At 42.0% G+C, this 21,292-nt stretch overlaps 2 protein-coding genes across 2 annotated transcripts; one reads left to right on the top strand and one right to left on the bottom strand.

Annotated features, from left to right (window-relative positions):
• Positions 1-534: 534 nt before the first annotated feature.
• Positions 535-3,147, bottom strand: LOC310803320 (adenosine receptor A1). Its single transcript, XM_083668057.1, has 2 exons — positions 2,589-3,147; positions 535-1,666 (listed from the first exon to the last, which is right to left on the bottom strand). Exons 1-2 carry the CDS (start codon positions 2,942-2,944, stop codon positions 1,027-1,029), a joined length of 996 nt encoding a protein of 331 aa, XP_083524183.1. The 5' UTR covers positions 2,945-3,147; the 3' UTR covers positions 535-1,026.
• A 5,963-nt stretch (positions 3,148-9,110) lies between these two features.
• Positions 9,111-11,868, top strand: adora3a.2 (adenosine A3 receptor a.2; the record flags this gene model as incomplete). Its single annotated transcript, XM_083667927.1, has 2 exons — positions 9,111-9,451; positions 10,583-11,868. 2 exons carry the CDS (start codon positions 9,111-9,113, stop codon positions 11,283-11,285), a joined length of 1,044 nt encoding a protein of 347 aa, XP_083524053.1. The 3' UTR covers positions 11,286-11,868.
• Positions 11,869-21,292: the final 9,424 nt, after the last annotated feature.

The following is a 21,292-nucleotide window of genomic DNA, read 5'->3' as shown; positions in this document are numbered from 1 at the left end:
TAGGTCTTTCACATTTGCTGCACTTATTGAGTGGTCTTCTAGGGTTGAGTTCTAATGCATTGATGCATTGATCTTACTCTAATAAATAATTTGTTTGTGTTCCAAAGTCTTTCTTTCTCAACAAGTCACACGTAGACCTTACAGCTTTGCTGTATGTTTTCTATAATGTAACATCCAACAGAGTTTTAGATGTTTTTTTAAGAATTAAACCAAGTATTGTTTTCTGTTGTTATTTAACAATATGATTCAAATGTGAAGCCCAATACTGTAGATTTCGACCTTGGAGATGAAGCTGAAAGAGGATGAAAGGCAATTTCTGAGAAAAGGATGGTCCAAACAGCATATCACCACAGATAGAAGCCATATAGTACTGTACACATTTATTGTGTGATGTAAATTAACTGGCAAGCTTTTGTATAAGTGTGTGTGTGTGTGTGTGTGTGTGTGTGTGTGTGTGTGTGTGTGTGTGTGTGTGTGTGTGTGTGTGTGTGTGTGTGTGTGTGTGTGTGTGCATTACATTTGACAATGGTTTTAATCTTAAATTGAAAAGTTGATGATTCAATATGAATTAGACAGGACGATAGAGTAAAATGTAAACTATTGTGGGCTGGGCTGTACTTGCATTTAACGTCTTGTTTCCTAGCATTCATTCCTCAGGATATAGCTATGTTGTGAATGATGTGGGGTTCATGTCATTTCTGAAACTCTGAGTTAAAATTCCTGTAAGTTATTTTTGTAAAGCTTTCTACTTCGGAGTGGGAAACTCATATCTTTTTATATGTTTCCAAAACAGACATTTGAGCTTCCTACATCTGAGTGCACATTAATGATAAATGAGATATTCATTCCACTAATGGTTCATTACAACAGGCAGCATATGCTGATCGTCCTGCATCCTATCACATTGTTCAGTGTGAAACATTTTTAAATGAAATATGTCTCATGAGTCTCATGACTGCACTAATGCGCTGATAATCTTCTGACAAAACATTTGGCAGATGCACATAAACACGATTGTCTTCTTTGCTACAGGTTTACTGCGGTTTTCTCAGTCAGGAGGGGTGGGATGATCTGGCAGGGGCTTGCTTCCGTCGGTTTACATAACATACAGCGATGACCTATCCGGATCAGGGTGGCACGAAACCGCTGTATCCGGAAGGCGTAGACCAGCGGGTTCAGGGCTGAGTTGACATGGGACATGAATATGCCCACATACATGGCAGCTTTGGGCACACCACAGTCTGGGCAGAAGAAGTCGACACAGTTCATGATATGCAGTGGAAGCCAACACAGGACGAATAGGAAGACCACCAGCACCAGGGATTTGGCCAGCTTCAGCTCCTTGTGGTAGTACCTACTGGCATCGCAGGTGGCCTCCGCACGCAGGTTGAGCTGCCGTCGGATCAACTTGAAGATCTCGGCGTACAGAGCGATCATGATAGTGAGGGGTACAATGACCCAGCCGAAGAAGTTGAAGTAGACCATGTAGTCCATGCGCATGACGGTGGTAAACTTGCAGACTATGACGTTGCTGGTGGTGCTGAGGTTCCCTAGGGGGGCCTGGTTGTGCCAGCCGAACATGGGCACCAACCCTGTGAGCGTAGAGAGGAGCCAGCACAGGCACACAGCCACCCAGGCCCTCTGCTCAGTCACGATGGTGTGGTACCTGAAGAGGAAGAACAGAGGAATGAATAGAGGCTGTTTATAAATGTAACAGAGGGGACGCTTAAGATGTACTGCATAAATTCATAATAGGCATATATGCAATTATATAGGATGTTCTTAGGACCTGTTATACTGTTTTGCTATGAGTCTTTTATTAATGGGGTAAGAAAAGTTTTAAAGTGAGTTTAGTGAGTTTGTTTGTGAATAAGTCTGTGAACTGTAAACTATTCAACCAGTATTCTATAGTAACCTCTATCTATGGCGCCAATCTATTCAAACCTATTCAAAATGTATGTAAATATAAATTATCCAAATGTGTGCACCTTCTTGTGTTTTTAGTTGCTCTTCCCATGAATTTTCCTCAGACAAATACCTTCTGTCCTCATGACACTACTAATAAGTAAATGGTATAGGAACTCTGCCAGAGACGTTCAACAAACCAGTCTTAAAAATCATTCCTTTGGACAGACAGGAACATTCTAATTTACTTAAAAGCTTTCGACATCCAGCCCATTGATTTGTATTAAGCTGAGTAGAGATATATGGCTCTCCATCAGTCTGAGAGAAATTCAGCAAGACTAACCTCTACTCCCTTGGTATCAGTTGCACATTTAATACAGACAGCAGAAAAAGTCCTAGTAACAGTAACTAGAACACACATACATGAAGTATAAATATTCCAGATACAGCACAATCAATCTAATGATGGATGGATCTTCCATTGACAACACAACTCAAGCTATCCAACTACAGTACCAGAATTACTAGCAAACCAATAACTCTAATTTCTTTGTTTCATTAATCTAATTCAGTTAGTCTGTGTGGAGGGATAGAAGTTGGCAGTTGATTTTAAAAGTCAATTGACCCATACCGGATGAGGAAAGAAATCATTGTATTGAGGTGTTCAGGGTGGACTTACTCACTTGATGGGGATCTTGACCCTAAGGTAGCGGTCGATGGCAATGGCCAGCAGGGACAGGATGGAGCTCTGGGTGATGATGAGGAGCAGGCAGGAGAGGAAGAGGCAGGTGTAGAACTGAGTCTTCAGCCCCAGGCTCACAATCACAGCCAGGGGGATGACCAGAGCACCCACGGCGATGTCTGCGATCGCCAGAGACACGATAAAACAGAAGGTGGTGTCCCTCAAACTCCGGTTCACACACACCACCAGAACTACCAGGACATTCCCCAGCACTGAGGCCAGGGCTATAGCTGTCTCTACAGAGATGTACACCATGTCCACATGCTCCCTGGGCTTGATACCTGGGAAGGAAGACATCTTTTGTGTCCAGGGAGAACCCTTGCTTTGCCTCAGATAGTGTACGGTTCAAGAGGTTTTTTTTGTTAAAGCACGTCCTATGGCTCCAGCATTGTGTCCTCCTCTTCCTTTCTGTGTGCTCTATCTGAGTTGAGAGAAGTGGCGGTTGCCCCTTCCTCCCGTTGGCACTATATGTGGGCCATGTATCGATGGAGGGATCTTGAGAGATGAATGTTCACCACCCTCTTCTAGCTCCACGCCGACTGGGTGGCCCTGCTCCTCTCCTCTTTCCCTCGCTCGCTCTCACTTGGAAGGCAGCCACTAAACCGAAGGGGAGGGGCGTACATTACTTTTGCAGCACCCTGTAACACCTCCCATTACTCCCCTGAACAGACACAAGATCCTCATCCATGCCCAAGATCCATGCCTTCAGAGAAAGTGTGTGTATGTATGTGTGTGTGTGTGTGTGTGTGTGTGTGTGTGTGTGTGTGTGTGTGTGTGTGTGTGTGTGTGTGTGTGTGTGTGTGTGTGTGTGTATGAGTTATGGAGAGGAGCGGTGGTCTGGCAGGTGGGTCTTATAAAATCAGCATTTGGGAGATTGGATGTGTTTTGTCAGTGCCACTCAAGCTAACAGTGGGGTCAAATGAATAGGTGTTATTACTCTCTGAGTCACTTCAGACTTATGGCTGTTTGGACCTTGACACTGACTCTGGAACTCTAAGAAGCATTTCTAAAGATTCAAATCAATAGCCAGCCTCCCACTCGTGCTAACTTCATCCGCTGAGATTACATAGATTTATATGAATGATTGTCCCAATACACAGAACTGTATGGAACACTTCAGACATACCTGATTTGACACAGTAAATAATTTCGCTTGCATGCCTTGAATAACCCCATATAGTGAAGCTGTGGATAATAGAAGCTTAGCTACACTTCTAGATTAATGTTAGGTCCAGCCTTTTAGCCTTTAGCCTGGTTCATAAAGCTGAATGAATGAATCAATTCATCATCAATTAATTACACTTTAGTGTGACTGGAGTGGTTCCCAGCCTTAAGGATAATTCTACACTGCACTTATTGATTTTCCCTTAACCATGCAGCATCAATACATAGGAGACATCGGAGTAATTGGAGTTATGTATTGTGTGAATTATGATTTGCCACAATTCAGGGGCAGTTTATGATTTGTTGCTCATAATAAGATAATTAAGCAGTGATAAAGTTTGAAATGTTGGCAAGTATATGCTAATGAAATAACCAAATCATGAGGTTGAATGTGAACACAGATTTTACTCCTTCACTAATAAAATGAATTATGCTTTATGAAATGATGTATGCAATCAATTATGTATTCATGTAAACCTGTACATGTTAATCACTGCATAAAACACCATGAAGTGATTTTCAGTTTGCTACATTTAAAAAAAAAAAATGTTATTGCTCATTACATTAGCTAGCTTTCACATGACTTTTTACTTGAACTTCACATAGGCCTACAGTATGCATACTGTACAAATTGAAAGAAAATATATGCACAGCACAACCTCATACTTCCATTGTCTATCAGTACACTATCTTCTTCTCCTATAATAATCATCTTGGGCAAGTTCTTTGCAGGCAGTCGTGGAGCCAGAATTGGAGAGGCCGAATTCGCCAACTACCAACAGTTCTGACACTTTTAATTACTCTAAAACTCTGTTTTGTCCTGCTAGGTTTAATAAGGCAATGCTCATCCGTGAATCAAAATGACTTGGCAGCCGCTACAAAGGATGCAATCCCTGTGATGGCCCTCAATCCATTAAGGAGAGCACAAGTTTCAATGTCTGCCCGTAAACACATTGATTTTATTCTCCCGTTTTGGAGGAAAGTGATGACGCAGGGCATCGTTTTGGGACACTGGCTCCCGATAGTCGACTGTTCTCTGTCTGTGCATTAGTGTGTTGATGAGCAGCAGCATTAGGGTGTTGGTGAGCAGCAGCAGCATTAGGGTGTTGATGAGCAGCAGCATTAGTGTGTTGATGAGCAGCAGCATTAGGGTGTTGATGAGCAGCAGCTGCCTGTGCATTAGTGTATTCTTGAGCAGCAGCTGCCTGTGCATTAGTGTGTTGGTGAGCAACTCATCAGCATTCTCCACTCATGTCTTTGATCACATCAAACTGGACAGTGAGAGGGGGAATTATACTGCTTGACCTCCAGAAGGCATTTGACATAGTAGACCATGCCATATTGTTGCTGAAGTTGAGGACTATGGCACTAAAAGAAACAGCTGTGAAATGGTTCAGGGTTAATGGGACTCTGTCAGAGGCTCAGGAGATAATGTGTGGCATGCCACAGGGATCAATACTAGGGCCTCTTCTGTTCCTCATGTCAACGACATGCCAGCAGCAGTACAATGCAAACCACTACTGTACGCTGATGATTCTGCATTGCTGGTGTCAGGGAAGTATACCTGGCAGATTGAGGAGACACTTGCACATTTAGTAAGTAAGAAGGTAAAGTCTGTGAGGGAGTGGCTTACAGATAACAAACTGTCACTACACCCGGGAAAGACAAAATCAATACTTTTTTGGCACAAAACGGAGACTGCAAAAGGTAGACAGGATAAAAGTCTGTCTGTCACATATCTAGGCGTAACATTGAATCAGTCACTTTCAGGTGAGTCGAGTCCTGCCAGAGTTCTGTCTAAAGGTACCAACAAACGAAAATTCCTGTACCGCAGAACAAGGCACTTTAACCTAAACATTTAAAAACTACTTGTGTCAACCCTGATTCAGTGTCATTTTTATTATGTCTGTTCTGCATGGTACACTGGATTGGCAACCAAACTTGCAGGTTATGCAAAACAACACAATTTGGTACCTCCTCAGTGTATCCTCCAGAACACATGCTGGAGTGAATGACTTTAAAACAGTAGGCCTGTTACCAGTACAGCTCAGAGTGGAGCAGCTGAAGCTTAACCACATGCATAACATCATAAATGCTACTGCCCCAAACTATTTTTTTTCTCTTTAGGGCATTTCTGCTTTATTAGGAGAGAGACAGTGGAGATTGACAGGAAGAAATGGATGAGAGAGAGAGGAGGGAATCAAACCAGGAACCTTGCGATTATGTGGTATGTGCATTAGTGTACTACACCACTAAGAGTCCTGCTATTCAGCTTCCCATGTAGTTATGGTTCATACTCAGCATGGCCATAACACACAAGGTAGTGCGTTATGCAAGGTGCCAAAATTAAACAGTGCAGCATGGTGCTCTTTCTTTTATACAGATATTCTGCTGTGGAATAGCCTCCCATTGCCTATTAAACTGTCCCAGTCCTCTGGAGACAGTTAAACTCTTAGGAGAATGACAGCCAGGGCCAGTGCCCTGTAGCTATTGTTGATGTAGAGTTTTTAGTATTGTTGTTTGGGCCCATCATAGGATGATTGGATCAAGATAGGTTGGTTGTAGTGTTGTATTTTTGTATAATTGTGGTCTTTCGTTTTGATCTATTTTGGTTTGAGGTTTGTAAATTGGGCTGTTTTTATGGGATCTCATTGTTTGTGTTTTTGTCTGTCATGTGTGTTTTTCAATTAGGACCACAGTAAAAAATACATATTTCACGCCAACGTTTGGTCATTAAAAACACAACATGACAGATAGATTCCAGCAAATATCATGGGCAATCCAACATGGCGTCGTTCGATGGTTGAGTCTAAACAGTTCTCACCACCCGTGTAAAGAAAAGAAATGTGTAAAGTGTAAAGAAAGTGTACTTTATATGCCTTTGATAGGATAATAATCATAATCAGACTTAACAGGGAAGGCTGTAAAACATAGAGTAGGCAGACAGTAGACAGAAATAGTTTATAAAAAGTGGATGGAAAATGCATGGTGACAAGCTGATTGGATGAGCAGTGGACAATTCCACCAATAGGAACTAAATGTCACTTGTAAAGGTCTTGTCTATTGACCCATTTCCAACTAAGACAAGACAATCAATGTTATGTTAAGAGACTTATACTGTACCATTGGACCAATAAAACATGATTAAGGGTCTGAGTTTGTAGGGAACTGTTTCAGGCCAGTCAACACATTTTATCTGAAAGTCATTACTGCTAAACCAATTTATTGGCATGTACAGAGGGGATAAAGACACTTGAGTTCTGACCCTTTGGTAACATTTTGCAGAAAGCAACTGGCTGTTGACTACACCTCAGAGACACTCAAACTATGAATAGAAGTAATGAATTAGATTATGACTGGGCAGAGATCCGCTAGATCCATTGCCACTGGGAATATGTGGCTATGGTGAAGCTGCTAATTACCGGTACCAATTAAGAGCATTGTTCTAAACATCCTCACCAAACTTCCTATTGGATTGGAATACAAAGATGAAGGGTGCCTCATAGGCTATAAGAGCTAAATGCAACTCTGCAGCTACCCTATCAAATAATCACTGTTGTACTGCACAGCCAAACAGAGAAGAAGATTATATTCATGATGAATATTCTAATTGTGATCATAAAAGATAATGAGTCCTGGGGGTGCCATCGATAAAACAATAGGAGCAAGAGTCATGCTTTCTGAATTAAGAAAATGCAGAACTTTTGTTAAAGGGGCAATCTGGGATTGGTACAGTACATCAATGTTGGGACTTTTAAATTAATGATATATAGTCATTGATTATTGAAGAATATAACTGAGAAATGCCCCATGAGCTTAGGTAACTGTCTTCCCCATTCAGAACCCAAAATAGAAGCTTGTTTTACTCCATTGTTTGTAAACAATGGAATTGTAAATCAACACTGTATAACTTCAAGACAGGGTTAAAACTATCGTTTTGATCCAAATTTTGAATTCCCTCCGTTGTTTATCCCCCAAAAAATGGCGTGGGGTCTGTGTTGTTGTTGTTTGAATTTGTTGTTGTCCCTTTAAGGCCTATATGCTCTCTCTCTCATTTCCCCTTTGCTTTGTAAAGGGAAGTTGGAGCTACAGGGAGCTAAATTAGAGCTGGGGTGCATGTGATTGCTGATAAAAAAACTATGTTGAAAAAAACTGTTGTCGAGGTTGTCTAAGTGTCATTATCAGATGAAATAGTTAAATTGTTTAGATTTTTTGCTCTGTAAAATCACCATTCACTTGCTAGCCTTTACAATAAGCACCCATAGAAAAGCATGAATTGATGTTCTCAATGAAATGCATTAGAAGGGTCCATTCAGCAATGTGCCCAACACGTGAAGTGAAAGTCTTGATCTCCTTGTGACCCTCTTAGAATTGTGGATAATTAGCTAACTTTCTCCACCAGATCATGGTGGAAAATTACCCCAGCAAACTCAGATCACTGGTAATTCAATAGACAACCATTCAGCCAGTGTTGAAACAGGCAAGTAATTCAAATGAGTTTGTCATTTAGTATTTTCCTTGTTTCGGTTAGCAACCAAATATCTTTCCATCTCAGATATATTTCCCTAACAAATATGTTTTTTCTTATTACACTGTTGTTTTAGTTCCCTATTCCATGTGTGTCAAAGCAACGTACTGTCGGGTTTCACATGATTGTTGGAATTAATTGAGGGTAAGGATTCACATTAACTCATTCATACAGATCTATAAGCACATCATTTCTGTCAGATGTCACACTATTGTGTACTGTACTTATTGAAGTGTTATATACTGTAATACATACATTGGTTACATTGTAATGACATATTTCATCTGTTGTAGATGACTGAAATCAAGTCTACTTGATTTGTAAGGCTGTTTCCCTCTGAGATGCATTCTGCAAGGCTATCCTCATCAACAGAGCTCTTGCTTTGTATTAGCATTGTGGTTTCCTGATAAGGCCGTTTTCTCGGTAAACAGGATGAGAAAGACCCCTGTCTGATAAAATTATGTTGCAGCATAGTATCTAAGACATGATATCTAAGACATAAACTGGCAATAAAATAATTTGTGATAATAATTCAATGATAATTCATATGCATGTATGCATATTTCATAGTTAATGTCTCTGATCATGCATTTCATGCAAGTAATTTCATGCAAACTAACAACCCACTAACTGACAACATCGAAGTAAAGTTTCAAAGGGCGTATCTCTCTCATTCAAATTCAATGAGAGAGATACTTCCTCAAAAAGTCTATAGGTCCTGAAAATAGTACAGAATACTGCAGCAGTATAGCCACTAAAAACTTACAGTGGATGGCTGATATAATGGCTTTTGGGGAGATAGTCTACACGGGGCTGGAGGTGCTGATCGCTGTCGGCTGTTGTTTGGGTAATGTGCTGGTGGTCTGGGCAGTGTGGGCAGTCAGCAGTCTGCGACAGCCTACCTTCTGCTTCATGGTGTCTCTGGCTGTAGCTGATTTTCTCGTTGGTTGTGTGGCTATACCCATGGCTGTGGTGGTGGATGGGCGAGTTAAGACCACGTTCAACGTCTGCCTCTTCATCAGCTGTGTGGTCATCCTGTTGACTCTGGCCTCGGTCTTGTCTCTGTTGGCTATTGCTGTGGATCGCTACCTCCGTGTCTTCATCCCCCTCAGGTGAACTGTCTTCTGCACCAAATTACATTTACATTTATGGCATTTACCAGACGCCTTTATCCAAAGCGACTTACAGCAAATACATTTGTCTAAGTAAGTGAATCATCTATCCATCAGTCATCATAAGAAAAAGTAATCTATGCTAGGATCAGGGGCTATTGGCAGTCACAATGCTAGAAGAAAGGAAGAATTATTAATATTATTATTATTTTTGTAAATGTATTTACAGGAGAGAACTTGCACATGGGGGTAGTGGGAATGAAGAGGTCTTTAGGAGGGACAGTTAAGATCTGAAGGGTCTTCAATCTACGGCAGAAGATAGATTAAGTAATTTCATTAATTCTCAAGTAATTTCATGCAAACTAACAACCCACTAACCGACAACAACAAAGTTAAGTGGTTTCAAAGTCATTATTACTTATTGAAGTGTTATATACTGTAATACATACATTGGTTACATTGTAATGACAGCAGATGTGTACAGTATTTGACTGTATCAATCGACCATCAATCTAATGTTATTTATTAACCTTGTAGTGTTTTTTTTTTTAACAATTAATTTCTATCAATAATAATATTATTATTTATTTAATTTATTTTTTTATTTATTTTCAATTTGATCATATCAAGTGATAGCAGCTTGCACTTATGGCCGGATCAAGGTTAATAACTTTTTCTAGACACCCCTACCCCCCACCGCAACCCCCTTCAAAAACCAAGAACATTTCTTCATGACCCAACTCACAAGCGCACAACTCATCACTACAAAACAATTGTAACACACATTCATTCACATTTATTTTTTAAACAGTTTTTGACCAAGTATTTGTTTTTTAACCTCTTACTGCTACGCCACTGCCTGTGCATTCATCCAGGATTTACCATGTACCAATTGCAAATGACATTGTGCTCATATTTTTTCACATTTGTTTTTAGTGTTTTTACAACCTCTTGGGCCCCCTGCTCACCCGGGCCCCAGTAAACCTGTGCATTAATGCGGGGCTGCTTGTGCTATGACAGAGGATGACATGGCATCCTGCACAGAAGCAGATTAATCATGTCAGTGGTGGTACGCCAATGTAGCTAGATTACCTGTATATGTTACTAATCAAAACCTCTTTACTCCAACAGGTACAAGAAGACAGTTACAGAGAGGCGATCGTGGGTAGTGGTCACAGCATGCTGGCTTGTTGCCTTCGTACTGAGCTTCATACCTATGTTTGGATGGTACAACCGTGAAACCACGCCTCAATCCGCAAACTCATCCATCATCCTCTGTCAGTTCATTGACGTGATCCCCATGTCCTACCTGGTCTACTTCAACTTCTTCCTCTGCACCCTGACCCCTCTGCTCCTGATGGCTGTTCTCTACTGCTACATCTTCTGTACAATCCGGAGGAACCTGAGAGAGGGGGTGGGGAGCGGAGGGGCTCAGTCCCAGTCCCACACCTACTTCAGGAAGGAGAGGAGTCTGGCGCACTCCCTGGCTCTGGTCCTGGCGCTCTTCGCCCTCTGCTGGCTCCCCTTGCACATCATGAACTGTGTTGCCTACTTTAGCAGCCTGTCATACGTACCTCAAGCAGCTTTCTATGTGGGTATAATCTTGTCCCATGTCAATTCAGCTGTCAATCCGGTGGTGTATGCCCTCAAGATCCGTAAGATCAAGGTGGCCTACCTGAGGATCTGGAGGAGGTTGGTGGTGTGTGGGGACGACCAGCAGGGCTCTCAGAGCGACCCCACTACAGAGAACAATGTCAGCAGCAACCCAAACAGTGTAGCCAAAAACAACTGGCCTGGGGAACTGTCAACACTGAGTGAGGGACAGTTCACTTGATATTGTGTGTAAGTAGAACGTAAAAGAAAGAATTATACACATCACAAGGAGTGATCTTCACATGGTTGTATTTGCTCATAATGTGGTAATTGTAGGGAAGTAGAATGTAGAGTGATTTGAAATGTGGTCTGCACCACAAATATCACATTCTAGTTATATAGCGTATTCTGAAATACCACTGAAATACCATTTAAATCCAAGAGCCTATACAGTATATTTAAATTATCACAGGTATTGTCAGGTTATTTCATTTCAGCACTGCTCTTACTACATTAGTCTGACGCCATATGACATTAGTTTCGAGTCTCGAGGAGGAGACAGGAAGGCAATTTAAGAGAAAGGCAACATAGACTGAAGTGGGTCAGCTTTCAGCATCACTTCCCTTTTTAGAGTCCCCTTTCTAAGGGCCACTTGTTTTGGACTAGAAATCTGTAAACGCTATCCTCTCCATGTACAGTATCTATGAAAGTACACTTCCTGTTATCTAAACTATTCAATGGATATTTCAAGATTTGTGCAGATCTAAAACTGTTTACACTGAACTTTGCATTTACAATAATGGCTAATAAAAACCTGTACTGTACTGCTGTCGGAAATGCATGCATTCCATTCCATACTGTAGCACCTTTATAACATCAGGTGGCAGATACACCACACAAGTAGCTTTGATATTCTCACATCCTGGCTATCCTTTAGCTAGATCCTAAAGCCTTTTCTAAAGTTTATAGTGTATCACAATTTGTAAAACACTACTATGCTTCTGTAATATACATTATTCCACAAATATTGTTATACAGCATTTTCTTCGACAGGTTACCTACCTACTGTACTACCTCACAGTTGGGCGGCAGGTAGCCTGGAGGTTAAAGAGGCCGGTTCGATCCCCGCTCCAGGAGGGATCTGGATGTGAGCTGGTGACTGGAGGGTTGCTGGCATCATATCCAGGTCCCTACCACTGCCGTTGTGCCCTTGAGCAAGGCACTTAACCCCGAATTGCTCCAGGGGCGCTGACTTGGCTGACCCTGTGCCCAGAGCCCAGCGCTCTGTTCTCCCTGGGGGGGTGTGCAGTGCGTGTGTGTTGTCTCGGGGGGGTGTGTGTGCAAAAAGACCCATTCCCATTCCCAGACCCAACAATTGATGTGAATTGATTGCATGGCAAATAAACAGTCTTTCTTTCTTATGGAGCTCTTGTCGAGAGTATAGCACTGCAGTGTATCTAAAGCTAATGTTTATCTCTGACATTATTCCCCATGAATTCAGGAAGGACACAAAAGTGTTTGTGGGCGGCAAGAAATGTATTACTTTATTACAACTAATATTCCACTGTTACAGAGGATGGATGCATAGTGTTCTTGCTGTAGAGATAAGAGGATTAGGTACAGAACTCAGCTGATCGTACTGACAGTGGAGATCGAAATCGGACGTCAGGCTCATTGTAATGTATGGAATGTAATGAGGATTGGTATCAACATGAGCCGTCCTCCGATTTCTACCTCTACCAGCCTCCCCTGATACTGACAGTGGTATCCAAGTTGGTAGACCATGGCACTAAACACTTAGGTTGTGGGTTTGATTCCTGCTGGAACCATACAGTATAAACTGTGTGCATGTACTACAATGCATGCAAGTCACTTTGGATAAAAGTGAAAAGAGGCTATAGATCCCCATTTCCAGTGAATTACAAGAGGCCAGTTGAAAATTGACTTTTATTTGAAAAATATATACTGAACTTTATTTCCATCAAAAACACATCACAAGCTCAAGAGCACTTACAGTAAAACATTTGTTTTATCATGTTATCACATAGAGCTGTTATGATTAACAGATCCATATACAACTATGACAGTGTTGGTTCTAGTGCGAAAGATTATGTGACATCACCGTATCTGCAACTGAATATTTCCTTCCTGTGCTATTCTACATAATGAACCACCATATGAGGAGTGTCCTTCAGAAGTTCTCTGGAGTCCTGTTGGTGCTTATTGGCCACAAGGTGGCACAGTCTAAGCTACTAGCATGCCGGCTGCATCTTACCACATTGAGATTGTATCCAGTGCATGACGACTTTCAAAGAGCAGCTTTCTCTGTAGTTCCTCACTTCAAGCAGTCATTGTGCCTCTCAAGGAAGGCAATAGACTGTATAGTTATCACCTGAATAGGATTCGATGCCTCCCACAAACTATACAACCTACTACCTCACCTCGTCAGGACACGTTCCCCTGCTGAATCACTCAAACAAACACACCCTCAAGAATAAATACCTCAAACACGTACCCCAAGACACAAAAACACAAACACACTCACCCTTAATAAAACACACCATGTCCTCAAACACAATAGGCCACTTCAGAATAGGCACATCGCTGTAACACAAACCAACCATGTGGTCTAACAAAATGTCCTAATTTTGTCCTCAAACAGTCATAGGATGAGTTTATAATGAATTGATGTGATATGATAATTGCGTCATTTCCCTTCAGAGCACAGGTAGGTAGGTAGGTAGACAGGTGTCGATGGGACATCCTGGAGTGACCAGGAAGTCCTGAGACGTATAGATGATCAGTCTGTCTCCTTAGGAAAGACAGTAGATTGTATAGTTATCTCAGAGGGAGGACATATACCCCACAACTATTCAATCTACTACCTCAGCCTCAAAGACAGGAGCTTTTGATGTGTTGACCCGGACAGGAGTTTAGGAGTTCCACTGTGGAACTGTGTAAAAAAGAGAGAGAGAGAGACAATGTGTGCATGATCATTACTCTATCAACACGGGGACCCTCCATTAGCCATTGGCTGCTCTCACACACACACACACACACACACACACACACACACACACACACACACACACACACACACACACACACACACTATAGAAAATACTTTTGGCTAAATTCAATAATGAGGTCTAAACAGAACTCCACACAGATCCAGATTATTCAAATGACGCCCCCTGCAATGGACTGAGGAGGTGGTCTGGTAACAGTTTCATCCGGAATTACCTCCAAGGAGCAATTTCCTCTCTGTAAAACCTAAGCCTGGTTCAAATACAGCACTACAGAGAAAAGGCTGTGAACACTACTTTATGTTAGCTACAGCAGTATGCTACTGGACCCTGACATCTGACAATGTCCAGTTAGTTCCCTATGACAGGTGACAGGTGTGTAAAGCGTCATTATAACAGAGAAGCAGGCATGTGAAGGTAACAGAACTGTGAAGCCTTCTTGCCTCTAAAGATTAGCGAAATAAAGACGAAACACAATGCTGTCGCAATGGAAAGTGTGCTAATTTGTGCAAGCCCAAAGCATAACTCACTGGCATCCAGAAAGGTTGGCATGTAATAAAGGAAAGCCGCGCCAGAAATTAGTGCCCATTTTCTCAGAGACTTGGCTCTTTCCAGCCCTACAACCCCACGGAAGCTTGCTGTTTAACAGGCAGAAGTAAATAGCTGAATTTAAACATGGCCTCCCCCAGTTGCCTCCCCTTAGCCTGCTAAGAGCTGTGTGTATAGCCAGGAAGCAATGCAAAGGAAGAAAAAATGATGAAAACAAAATGGCAGCGCTTCGGCCATTTTAGGGAGTTGCTTGGCACTCGTAAGTGGCAACATCTGTGGGGCAAAAACCTGTGAACTTCTCCTTGCTTCTGTTAACCCATATCCTCGAACCTCAGCTGGATTTTTTTTGTTCTTGTTCAAATCAAAGGTAACAATGTTCTGCCAAACTAAGTCAGATACCGTAACTGCATAAATTCAATATCCTGCATTATTTTCAAAATGCATCCCATTTCAGATTATATTATTTCCCTCCAAAATAAATAATAATTTAATCAAGGTGAAAGCCACTTCAAGTTCTTCGAAAAGGAGCTCAGTGTGAACTGTGCCAACTACTGTAGAGTCTGAGGCACCAGCTGGGCAGTGCCAGTCTATGCCCCCACAGGGCCATGCTTTGGCTGGGGGAGGCGGGGTGGGGGCCAGTGTTATGGTAGACGATGGTCTGGTCAAACCATGCATAGATCCGCCCGCCGCTTTGCATAAATTAGCATGTGAACCATAGCCTCTGAAAGGCAACCAGGGCAGCTTCATTAACATTCTGAATTCCTCTTTGGCCTAATTAAGGCAGACAGTGATTGAAATGTTTTGGCAGGCCATGAGGCTGAGTGAGCGCCAGGGCATGCTCAGTGGGGCGGAATGAAAAGGCATAGGGGTGGGAGAGGCAGGGAGGGAGAGGCCTTAATTGAGATGTTGAATTAATTAGACGGCAAATGGTATCAAACTCCTCGGACTGGCCGTTGCATACAGATGGGGCAGGCTGAGAGAGGAAGGAAACTGATTTAACTTTGTCTATGTAAAAAAATAAATAATGGAAAAGTTTTAGCATGATTGATCTCAGTTACAGGCTCAAGGCCAAATCTGACGGTAACTTGGGATACAGATGTATCAATGCATAATCTATGCCATCGTTAGGACCCTATCCCTGCAAGTCTATATTTCTGCATGTCTGGCTATCATTTACAGAAAGTGTGTATAAGATTACTCAGGTGATCGGAGGGACTGTTTGAAAGAGAAGAGAATCCAAAGATGTTTTTGTTTCTATCATCAAAGAATGAGTGGGTTTGGAGTAAACCATGCATGTTGTGATGAACAGTATGTTCTGTGGAATCTGTGTATAATTAATGTATGGAACACCCACCGGCAGACTTGTTATGACTGAAGGTATTGAGAAATATGTATACAGACACAGTATGAATACCAAAATACAGAGACAAACCTAAACTTGCATATGAGAGACAAATCAAACATGAATTGTTCTATTCATCTTAATAGCTGGATGCGATCATCAAATGTACAATTCCCAGGCTGCTCTGTATAGCAAAAAAGGAAATGGCCGCTGTGTTAAGTAAGAGGAGTGCCCCCAGGTCCCCAAATCTCCGCCATACATGTTCCCTGACAATAACATTATCATCTGTACTCTACGCCCCCTCACAGACAGAAGCCTTGGCCAACTGTCGTCATCTCTGTGATACAAGTCAACATTGTTAACCCTGTCAATAATCGTCGCCAGTAGTCAGGTGTAAAACATTCGAGATGAGTATTTAGAGATGAACACGCGGGAAAAAAATACCTATGATGAGTTGGCGCTGGTCCACGGGTATCGGCAGAACACTGGGCTGGGCACGGTCGTGAAGGAGGGAAGAAGAGCTCTGGGGTAGAATCTTGTATGCTCCTCTCTTCAATATCTGGTGCCAAGAAATGGGCATTGTCTCCATGCCAAGCTGAATCTCAATGAACCAAAAAGGGGGTGATGTAGTGGAGGGAGCATGGCAATGCTCCCCACTGAGGTGGGAGGGGTGTATTGGCATCGGAGCAATGAGAGGCTGCCATGTAATAAAGTGTGGTATGTGACAGCACAATACTGTACTATGCCACTGCTTTGTTTACTCTGGGATGTACCATAGGGCTGTGTGATCGTATTTACTATCCGCAAAGAGGTCCATCTTAAGCTCATTGCTGCAGGTACAGTGTGTGTGTGTGTGTGTGTGTGTGTGTGTGTGTGTGTGTGTGTGTGTGTGTGTGTGTGTGTGTGTGTGTGTGTGTGTCACTTCTGTTGAAGCTCATCATCTCAATATCTGTGATGCATCCTGTTTACATTGCCTGCCTATAGTAACTAACTATACACACTTCCGCTTTTCTTCTGTTCTCATCGAGGTACCAATGATCGCCTGCTTCAGATCACAGTGAGAAGCGCCCATTATTGTCATCTTGAGCTTGCCCATTTACTACCTGTTCTAATGTTCTGTCCACATTTTGATAAAATAAGCTAGCTATCCAGTCAGTTATGAAGGGTGTTTTAATGTAAGTGAAAATCGTTGAAATGTTTTGTGTCTTATAGATTAATTCACTCGTCCATGTATAGTTCTGTAATTAATCAGAATATACTTCTTACCGCTTTAGATAAACCATATACCAGTCCCCTATGCTCGAGAGGATGAGCATTTGAAAGCTCTCAAACACAAATCTCATTTGCTCCCAATCTCAAAAAGTAGACACCAACCTGTGAAACCACACACGGGCCAGGTGTGCTGGACCATCAACCAGGGGCAACCATGGTTCAGTTTCCTAAAAGCTTAAGTAATACTTCATTTCTCCCAATGACCCAGCCGCAAAGCCGTGAGAGAGTAACAATTATCAAATCATTGTCTGCAGGTCAGTCTTCTGTGCTTGAAATAACAAAGCATGTTAAATTAAGAACTGTGCTGGTCTTGGGGAGGAGTGGAGAGGGACTGAATTATCAAAAGAGATCAAGTAAAACTCACCCCAAAAGAGTTCCTCTGACCCCCCATGTTCAGTGTTCAGAGCCTTCCATTTGTTCATGTTCAAACCCTCCACTCTACTCTCTCACCCAAGTCCAGTCTGTCCACATGGTCTCTTCTCAAAACTCAGTTTTCTTTTCAGCATCAGGAGGGGTAAGCAGAAAAATAGCTAAGTCCTCCATAAGTACAGGTACTGTACCTCCACGTAAAACCAGTGCATAAATGTACTTTAGTAGACCAAGTCTGTCTATTGACGGAGAGAAATCATTTAGAATGTCAATCGACTCCACTGGAGGAGAACGCCCTGGTTGCAGAAATAGCGTCGGGCTCAAACAGGAAGTCAGTCGAGTGTTGACCTTGTTTGACTTCATCCTGTGGCCTCAGGAGGAGTTGTTCCATCCCTTGTTTATGATAGCTGAGATAGAGTATCAGCGCCTCAGGCAGTCACACTCAAACAAACCTAGATGGCTGTTTAATGACTGCTAATTCTATGTTCATGCTGTATATCTCTGTCATAAAAGCCATACACATCAGATCACTTTTATTTACCACAGGCCTTTCATTCATATTGATACCAAATATATCTGAAAATGTCCATTAAACAGTATTTGAGTTTTACAATAACACAGTTTTTACACTGTTGTTGCTAAGCAAAAAGACAATGCATTGTTAGAAAAATACTCTCTTCTCCACTGACGACTTGCATAATTGAAAAGAATGAAATTGAAAAGAATCTAACAAATGTTGTCCTCATGATATCCACTATTGCAACAGAGCAATGAGAGCTATTTCTGTAAAGGGATCATTCAAATAAAACTTCAACCTCCAACGTTCTATTGTTTGAGCTATCATTAATACATATCAAAGTTAAATGGAGAGTTAAATGTAATCCAACGGTGCTCTTTTTGGTCTTGGTGGCCTTCAAGTGCTATCAAATAGGATTGTTTGAGTATGCTTATAGTGCCTGATAAAGGCAGAGAGACTTTGCTCCTGGTAACCACACATCCCTGTTACTGGGGGGAGGAGAGACATGCAAATAGCAGGGGATATGAATGGCCTCCAAAAAACATATCATCAAGCAACATGACAAGTTCATCTGAGGAGAGCGAGGAGAGGAGGAAATTATCTCATTTTCTGTCTCTTAACCCGCCTTCCCTGGCCTGTGCCCTCCCATTTTCTCTTCTTCTTACTTGGCCTAGCCTCTGTACTGTATGCCATGCTCTCTATCCAACACACACACATGCACACGCAGCCACACATGCGCACGCACCCACATGCGCACGCATCCACATGCACACGCGCATGGCATACACAAGCAAACACACACACATACACGCAGGCACACACACACACACAGACACACACATACACATGATTAACACTGCAATAGTGTGTTGTTCATGGAGTGTAATATGCGGTTCTAGATTGTATATGCCCCTTTGTTGAGAAGAGAATTACTGCTAAGATCTTGTGCCAGTTTGAGATGAGCCCATGTTTCATTTTCAATCATTCCATAAGTCTTCGTACTGAAGTCAACAAATAATTATGTGATTCTAATAATTATGCAAAGTATCAAAAAATTCAAACCTAAATTCTATGAACAGAAATGTTTCCCAAAAAAATTCAAAGCAAGCTCAATCTGAAAATTGAGACCTTGGAGTCGTACAATACAAGCCCCTTCATGCAAAGAACAATGCTTACATCAGAATGATCTGGTTCATACTGGTTTCTGCACAGGTCTATCAAACAGCAGCAACTCGACTGTTAGCTTCCAAAGAAGTACAGTAGACAGCAACTGTTAATCTCATCAGCTCTGTTTGACATCATCATTTCACCTTTAAACCTCTTTGTTAGTGACAACAGCTGTTATGATAACATGCTTTCAGGATTTACTAATTAGTTGATCCTTTAGATTATGAGACTAACTGTCGTTGTAAATCAGGTAAGAGGGGTATAGTACATCTGAGCCAATGTCTGGCTCTCTCATTTGAAAATAAATCACGTCTCCAAAACATCACCTCAAGAAATGATAATATTTACGTTTACCAGCATGTCATAACTGTTTACATCATTTCTACTGAGATAAATTTGTTGCATACACATCGCTCCCATAAGTGGGAGACCTTGAATGCAATGGCACAAGGAGGGATGAATTGCATATTTCTCAAGATCACTATAGTAAACAGCTGTTGTGTGGGTGTCTTCACTTGTGCAGTCTTTTAGTGATTCATGCACTAACAACTATATATGAGACTGATCGCAAAATGTTTCTGTGCTCTTCACTGTACCTTATGAGATATAATCGTGCAATGCATAGATATGCAAATGTATTTTATACATGTTTTTCCTCTTTAAACCTAGTTGTTTAGGGTATAATCTATTGCACAGTGGTGTGACTAGGCCCTCGTTGCCCCTTAATGATAGATTACAAGTTATTGTTCACTATAATTCTGATACACCAGAGGCAGCCACAAAACGGCCTCCATAAACAGGCTGTCTATCGAGTTTGACATAAAAGAATGCATCGCTTTTTGGGCAACTACTTCATGATCTAAACTAATGCCTTGAGATGAAATAGAAGCCATTAAAGTCATTACATTTTTTTCACTAAAGATCCTAAAGAAATTCTACTTAATTTCTATCGCACAGAAATGGAGGAGATTTCGGCGTTGCGACGAGGGCAAAGCAGACACGTGTACAGGAGGAAGGTGATAATGAAAAAGAGGAAAAATGCACAAGAAAGAAGTCAAATAGAGGAGAGGTAAATAAAAACTAGGAACAACAGGGCCCTAACATCAAAACAGTATCAAAAATGGAAATACCTGGAGGCGTATTTTGTAAAGGACAGAGCAGGGATCTCAGCAGAGATGACCCGAGGGAGAACAGGCCATGGTGGCGGCGAAAAAAAAGGGCGGGGAAGAAAGGAGAGGAGAACGCGTTTCCACATCCCTCTCTTTCGCCTGCAAGACGAGGGAAAGGCTGAGCAGCGTACTGGCGAGCAACCCCACTCGAACAGGGGCTGGGGCTTGAGAGCAGTCTCGGCCATGCCCTCCTCTCTCCCTGCCCACTTTGGCCCTGTTGCCAAGAGGGAGAAACACGGAGAGAAGAGAGGGAGAAAGAGAGAGACAGAGACAGACACACAGAGAGAGAGAGAGAGAGAGAGAAAGAGAGAGAGAGAGAGCATGTGGTCACAACAGCCAGCTTAAACAGACAATTGTACTTTAGAAAATAAACTTTTTTTTATTTGAACAGCACACAGTAGATAGCAAGAAAGTGAGGTCTTCCCTTCGAGATCCTCTCAAAAGAGTTGCTGCAAGGACACTCTCCTCACAAGGCCCCGAACAGCCTGGCATTGGCTGTCTACCATCATAAAGACATCTCACATAACCAGATTGAGGCAGAGAGAGAGAGAGAGAGAGAGAGAGAGAGAGCTAGAGAGAGAAAGAGAGAGAGCTAAAGAGAGAGAGATAAAGAGAGAGAGAGAAAGAGAGAGAGAGAGAGAGAAAGAGAGAGAGCTAGAGAGAGAGAGAGAGAGCAAGCAAGCAGAGAGAAGTATCCAAATGTAATACTTACATGATTTCTTGCACTTACGCCAAAAGCCTTGGCAGATTTCTCACAGTGAAACTAGTCAATGCCAGAGATTTCCGATGCATTCGGGAGAAAAGAGGGCAAGTTTAAAGACTTCTCTCAGAGCGTGC

Source organism: Argentina silus (genome assembly GCF_951799395.1).
Source record: "Argentina silus genome assembly, chromosome: 4".
NCBI classification, from domain to species: Eukaryota; Metazoa; Chordata; class Actinopteri; order Argentiniformes; family Argentinidae; genus Argentina; species Argentina silus.
Note: the sequence above shows the minus strand (reverse complement) of the source record. Positions and strands in the feature narration are given on the sequence as shown.

Excerpts from the sequence above, each read along its gene's own strand:
- LOC310803320 (XM_083668057.1), bottom strand. The coding sequence starts at position 2,944 with ATGTCTTCCTTCCCAGGTATCAAGCCCAGGGAGCATGTGGACATGGTG. Across the intron at positions 1,667-2,588 it reads AGGGTCAAGATCCCCATCAA|GTACCACACCATCGTGACTG; the intron begins GTGAGTAAGTCC and ends CTTCCTCTTCAG.